Source organism: Pollachius pollachius (genome assembly GCF_949987615.1).
Source record: "Pollachius pollachius genome assembly, chromosome: 10".
Classification (NCBI taxonomy): domain Eukaryota; kingdom Metazoa; phylum Chordata; class Actinopteri; order Gadiformes; family Gadidae; genus Pollachius; species Pollachius pollachius.
This window is the reverse complement of record NC_136943.1, coordinates 14641453-14648952: the sequence shown is the minus strand read 5'-3', so window position 1 is coordinate 14648952 and position 7500 is coordinate 14641453. Positions and strand designations below refer to the sequence as shown.

Genomic DNA, 7500 nt, shown 5'->3' with positions numbered 1-7500 from the left:
GAGAGAAGAGAGAGGAGGGAGGAGAGGTGATAGGAGGGGAAAGGAGAGGAAATAGGAGGGGGCTGGAGAGTGGACAAGAGAAGGAAGGAGACGGCAGGAAGGAAATAGAGGAGAGGAGAAAAAGTGAGGAGAAGAGTCGTCAAAATAAACTCTCCTTTTGTTGTCACTTCTGCTCTCTTGTTGCTGGTGAGGTACAAAAGGAGAGGAAAGAATTAAGGGTAAACCGAAGAAAACAACACACAATGCAAATAAAGAAATATTAACGGAAGCCTCCACTCCAGCGCTGGGGGTTCTAAATGTTCCACAATCATTGTTTGTGGAAAAACCTTTCCCTGTACAGGAATGAACACAAGCACAGGACACGACCCAATAGGGAACGGAAACAATCTGCGTTGGACAATCCTTACCAGGCTACGGTCATCAGCGCCCATGCTGATTTTTTCCAACTATAAAAACATGGAGGGGGCCTTTCTTCCATGACTCCGGCTGAACTACTTTCCATTCTTAAGTGCCTCTCCAAGGACACTCCAAGGCACACTTCCAGGCTAGAGTTACACACGGGGGTCATCTCTGAGCAGCCAACCACTTGTGAAGGGCTTTCAGCCGCATTCTGGTTGACTGTGTGGACGTGGACCGGTTTGCACTGGAGCTGGGCTTTGTGTTCGATGGTCTGCTCTTCCGTCTGGCCGTGTCAGCTGTCTGTCTGTCTATATCCGATGGAAATGAGTTGTGATTTTGTTTTAGTTAGTGGTGATCTATGCTGGGCTTTGATTAATGACAGATTTATATTACAGCACCGCAGCGGTTGTGTTTGGATTAGGGAGATTTAGTGGCTGAGATTATGGTCTGTTTGAGTTTTTCTTGGATTCTTTATGGGAAAAATACTTAATCCACAGATGGCGGATTTGTTGAAGAACCATCTTACAATTCCAGTCACCAGGAACACGAAGTACACCTTAAATGGAAGTGTTTAAGGTAACTATTTAGGGTGGAATATATGATGGTCCAGCTTTAACAATGATGCATTCATGGAACCATTATAAATTATAACTGAATTGTTCTAAAATATAATCATAGATTAGCATAAAGGATGATGGTTATGCTAGTTGACTATGCTAGTTGGCTAAGCCAGCTGGTTAAGCTAACTGGCTATGCTCGTTGGCTTTGCTAGTCATCCATGTAAAGTAGCCAGGGGTAAGCAGCCAGTGAAAGCACAACAAAGCACATTGATGACCGATTGGAGTCGACAGTGCATTAGTGGGTGAGGTGAACAGAGGTGCAAGTCAACAATAAACGTTTCACTGGATCTGACAGCATAGCACGGTTACCCAAGGCAAGGGAGCACCAGGTTTGGTGGGCTACAGAACGGCTGTCTTGACTCTGGGAGTCCAGTGGTTTTGATTGGAGAGGAAGTATGTGGGGACTTAAGGCCACTCTCAGGGTCATTCTGACACGAAATACCAAGCTCTACAAAATGCAAGGTGAGGCTTTTTTCTAAGTCGTCCCTCCCCCCTCTACTGTAGGTCAAATAACCGACTGAATACAATATTATAAAAAAAACTGAAAAAAGTAGTCTATGTGGCACTCATGCATTATTATTATTTATTAGTTAGAAGTATATCAATGCTATTTACAATAAGCATTACAGATGCATTACATTAAGGAAAGGATCGAGAGAAGGGGAGAAGGAGAGAAAGAGAGAAGGAGGAAGGAGAGAAGGAGAGGAGGGAGGTTAGAGGTGATACAGATTGGGCAGCAGGGAGTGAGGAAGGAAAGGTGGTGAGGGGGGGTACAGCTGCCTGTGTAGATGACATCAGGGGCAGCTGTTGAACTTGGAACTCTTCCCCCCCTCCCACCACCCCTTCATTCCCTCGGCCCCCCTGCCCTCTGTGTCTAAGCCCTGCTTTGAAGTTCAGGACAAAGGAGGTGGAGGATGCTTCTGAATGGAATTCCTTCATCGATACATGGGAACAAGTGTCCACCTCGCCAGTACAAGAGGTTGTCTTAATGCCGACACAGAATGAGCCAGACATTTTCTTGGGATTTGGATTCCCCTACTAAGGGGGTATTGTACAGACATGGATAATAGATACAATCCTTTGCCTGCAAGACCACTGCAGAGTGGCTATCATCACAGCGTGTCCCTGTGTAATAGACACAAACATGGGGCACCACGCATGCACGCACACAAACCCACACACACACACACACACAAACCTACTTGTACCGCCCCTAAACAAGAAGCATACAAACACAAACATCTCTCCAAAAACAAAAAGAGCCATTCATAATGCGCCCTACCCCAACCCCAACTCCCCCCCCGCCCACACACACACACACACACACACACACACACACACACACACACACACAGTCACACACACACAGTCACACACACAGTCACACACACAGTCACACACACACACACACACACACACACACACACACACGCAGCCACATGCAGCGCAGCAGAGCCTGCCAGTCTGACCTGCCGCAGAGACGCGCTGGCTTCATTACCACATCAAAGCACGCTCAGCCTAATTGCCTAATTAGGCCCCAGAAATCAAAATGGCACAGCCAATGGTAGGCCAGGATTGTGAATTGAGGCAAGACAGGAGTGGGATAAGAACCTGAAAAGGAACAAAGGCAAGAAAAGGAGGGAAAAGTATAAAATGAAAATGACGAAATGGATCCGAAAAGAAAAGAAATGAAAAGAAAAGTAGAATGTAGTCATAGGGAAATAACAAGTAACCCAGCTGCAGTCCGTGTTTGTATTGTGTGTGTTGCACACATCATTCCCACACAAAGATATAGCGACGTATACGCACATACAGAACCAAAAGACAGAGTCCTCCATCATGCTCACCTACGCACATGTACACACACACACACACACACACACACACACACACACACACACACACACACACACACACACACATCGTTCATATGCTTTCCTTCAGCATTGTACCGCATGTTCTGCCTCAACGCAAGTACAATTGAAAAATTAAATTCACGGAAAACGTAATGTCTTTCACATGTCGTTCCATATGTTTGTGTGTATGTGTGTGTGAGAGTGTGTGTGTGTGTGTGCGTGTGTGTGTGTGTGTGTGTGTGCAGCGTCTCCGTGTTCGCCTTTGTTATTTGTGAACACGGGTTCTGTTGAATACAGCCTAAAGGAGAACGACTGCATCAAAGATAGAGATCAAAATCCAAACTGTTCATGCCCCATTCAGATGGCAAACCTTTACATCCCTAAAACCATATACCTTACATATGTCATTCATAGATAACGGATCTAAGACACACAGCTCTGGCAACTTTGGGGCTCAAGCATAAACACATCCCCCGAACAAACATGCACAACCCTTCCGTTGGGATTCAAAGGTGGCACGGAGAGAGGAAACATCCCAGATCTGTGTCTCAAACGTAAACACGTCCAGTCCCCCGAAACGCTCATGAGAAACCCTTTTCCACGGAGTTTGGAAAGAGGCCAGGGGAGGCGCTCAGTATCAGGGGCTCACCGATCACGATGAGGGTGTAGTTGATGTTGACGCTGCCGAAGCCGTTGGCGGCCTTGCAGACGTAGGTGCCGGCGTCCTCCGTCTCCACAGCCTTGATGCGGAGCGCGAGCGGGAGCACCCGGAAGCGCGACCAGCCGCTGTGGATGTTGCGGCCGTCCTTGGTCCACATGATGAGCGCTGGGGGGTCCCCCTCCACGGGGCAGGTCAGCTTGACGGTGCGGCCCAGGTGGATGGCCTGACGGTGGGCCACGTGCTCCGACACGCGGGGCGGACCTGGTATGGATCACGAGGGGGCAGAGGTTGAGTTAAAGGGGATGGGATCTCTGCGCAAAACGTGTCTTATTAACGGTGTGTGGGGTGCCTTTGTTTTTTTTAAAACAGACGCTGAAAAGGCCTTTATAAATGGAAATGATTGTTATTCAGAATAGGGCTGAATGTTGGCCAATCGACAGGAAAGGTAAGTCACATATCTGCGACTTATCATACTGTGGATCATTCACAGCATATGTGACATGACTCAGAATGTGACATGACTCAGGATGTGAGGATATAGAGATCCTATATGACATGACTCATCTCCAAAGTGGGAGCGATAGAGCCGGGGAGCGGGAGCGAGAGTTGGAAAGACCAGGAGAAAACTGAGTGACAGTAGAAGAGGGGAAATGGGTTTTAATGGTAAAGAGAAGAGTGTTGAGAGAGACAGAAAGTCAGAGGCAGGAAGGAGGCAAAGGGAAAGGAAGAAGGGAAGAATTTAAGGGAGTATGAGGAGGGATAGAAAATCGAAGAGAGAGAGATGGAGAAGGAATGGAGGAAAATATGAGAGAAATATGAGCGAAAGCAAGATAAAGAACAGAGAAGGGTAACAGAGGCACTTGGACTGATGCGTGGCATGGAGGGAGTTGTGGGGATGAAGGTGTGGCTCCACTGCCATCACCCCCCCCCACGCACACAAACACTCACACACGCACACACACTTCATCTTCACCTGAGCCCGTCTGCACACTTCCAGTCTGGGACTGCAACGCAGACTAACTAAATATGGGCCTTGAACACGGGGCGTTGTAGTAAGACTGTAACTCTGACGAATGACTCAAGCTGAAACAAACTTGAATCTGAGTTAAACTCAAACAGCTCCCCCCTGAACCTCGCCCCTCTGTTCTGTCTGGCTCAAATACCTCCAAGACAGAAGCCTGGATTATTTAGGCGAGGATACACGTCCAAAAGACAACGGCCAGACATACAAGCCCCCCCCCGACCTGCGGGTTTGGAAACCTTTTAAGGAAAGGACAAACAGTGGTTTTCATTAGCAGTCCTTCAAACTGTCAAGCCCAACAGTCGCTTATCTGATAAAGTGTAGTGTACGGGGAGATATTCTGGAGAAAACAAACACACACACACACACACACACACACACACACACACACACACACACACGCACACACACTGCTTAATGTAGCTGCCCTTCTCTGAGTGTGTTTCATTTATCCTCCCGTCTTATCAAATCAAAGATACGCAGTGCGTACTAATATTTGTGTAGTTTTCATAGTCTGTCCTTGTTTAAGGTTATACCAACTGCTGTTGACCTACATTGAAGGGCAGCGATGGCAGTACACTTGATGTATACAAATTTACTAAAAGGGGGAAAAATAAAGTAAAGCAGAAAGTATTACTATAGAGTGAGGCAGAGAAGCATTTCCTTGCTTGATAATTTTTAATGAATGGAAAAGAATAGGTCATTAACTATTTGAAATACGCTGAATATAATTAAGTGTAGTTGTAATAAGTATGATAAAGAATCGTTACAGAGTAAATATCTGTGTGGGATGAAATAAGTACATTAACAGAGGACTTGTAAATGGAGTACAAGGAAAGTAGAGAGTAGACAATCGCAAGAGCCGCAAAGAAAAAAGCCATTATACGGAACTAATATTGTGCGTTTCCACGGCGACTTCTTTCTGGTTTCACAGGGGAGGGGCATAACGCTGACACCTTGATGGATGGCAGAAGGTGAGATGTGTGAAAAAGACATTAGTCACAGTGAGGGCTATCCACAGAGGGCCTATCTCGCTCCCTCTCTTCTCTTGCTCTCTCCTCCCGCTGGCCCTGGAGCCGGAGGGACCCACACAGCTGCATGGCATTCTCATCAGACGCATGGAGTCTCTCCCTCTATCCCCTCAGCCCGCTCTCAGTCCCCAGCCCATCTGCTCGAGCCCCTTATGCCCAATTCGTTCTCTCTCTTTCTTTCTCTCTGCCTTTTTTAATTGTAGCTTGAAATTCTCTGTTTTTACTAGCCATCACATGCAACTCCAAAACTTGAAGTCTTTCTTTATGCCCTTCCTTCTCGCTTTCTATCATTCCCTCTTCCCCTTCTTTGCTTCTTTCTGTCTTTGTTTCCATGTTTCCTACTTCCTATCTTTCTCCTGACATTAACCCCCTCCCTTTCGCTCTCACACTTACAGATTCAAACCTCTTCCTCTGGTTCTCTCCTTCCTCACCTTCCTCCTTTTCATGTAATCGCTTTTCCTCCCTCTCTCCAATCTCTCCATCCACTGTCCCTCTCGGACCTCTCTCTCTGCTTCCTACACTCTTAGGTTTTACACAACTTATTTTTCAATCATTGATTTACTCTCTCTGGCTCCCAAAACTACCCCCCCCCCCCACACACATATTTGCACCTGCACAGGCACACACAGACAAACACACGCACGCACGCACACACACACACACACACACACACACACACACACACACACAGACACACAGACAAACGTATTTTTCCCTGTTGATTTACTGTTTTACTGCCTTCTGTTTGATACAAAGCCCATTTTCAGATGTACAAACACACATAAATACATTGACACAAAGAGACACACACACACACACACACACACACACACACACACACACACACACACACACACACACACACACACACACACACACACACACACACAACTAACTGGTACACAACTACATACAGGAGCAGGGCCTCCAAATGAACCTCTCAACGTTCAACAGTTAACCTCCCCACCCCCCCGCTCCCTGCTGCCCCCTCCTCCTCACACACCTCCGTCACCTCGACCCCCGTTCTACCTCCTCCTCACTCCCAGATGAAGAGAGCACTCGGCCCCTCCCTCCTCCTTTTCCTCGGCTTTGAGTAAAAATCATTTTAATTTGTCTCTCGGGGCTGAAAGTGAAGCAGGCAACAAATCTTTTCTTCTTTCTCAATTTCACCAGGAACGGGGTCGCTCTGTGTGTGTGTGTGTGTGTGTGTGTGTGTGTGTGTGTGTGTGTGCAACAGTAGAGGAAATGACAGGTCTTTAAAAAAGTCCTGTCTGTTTAGTCAATTTGGGACTGACTGCGATCCCTTGGCTGTCACGTACACACACACACACACACACACACACACACACACACACACACACACACACATATATGCACACACACGCAAACGCACAAATGCACACGTAGACAACCACATACATGCACACATACACACACACACACAAGCAGATGCACATAGACACAGATCCGCACACACATGCACACATGCACACACGTTCAGACACACGCACACACACACGTCTCACACACACTTATTTTTCTGTGGAGTGGGAGAGCCTGGATTGGAGCAGGCTGTCTCTTTTTATAATCAAATCTTATCTATTCTAATCTAATAGAATATATTAATATAATACAACCAAGTCCTCCTATCCAAAGGCAACCCCACAACCCAAAATAAATATCATATGGGGCCAAATAATAAAAAATGATCATGTACAAAATAAGTGCGAGAACACAGTGTTGGTCAGAACTTGTGTGCACCTTTTGACACAGTGTGTCGGCCCCTGGCCCCTATGAGAGCCCCGGTACGGCCACGTCAGGGCCCTAAGGTGGGGCTGGTACTGGAGTCAGTGGAGTTTAGAGGGGAGGTTGTTGTTGGCACCGGGCTCTGACTGCAGAGACGCCAGGAATG

General features: G+C 47.0%; 1 protein-coding gene across 1 annotated transcript in view; it reads right to left on the bottom strand.

Annotated features, from left to right (window-relative positions):
- The window catches only part of fgfrl1a (fibroblast growth factor receptor like 1a), a 57023-nt gene that overhangs the window by 35869 nt on the left and 13654 nt on the right, over positions 1-7500 (bottom strand). The window contains exon 3 of the mRNA XM_079745234.1: positions 3525-3797. Coding sequence (XP_079601360.1) covers positions 3525-3797 — 273 coding nt within the window. The remainder of the gene's footprint in view (positions 1-3524; positions 3798-7500) is intronic.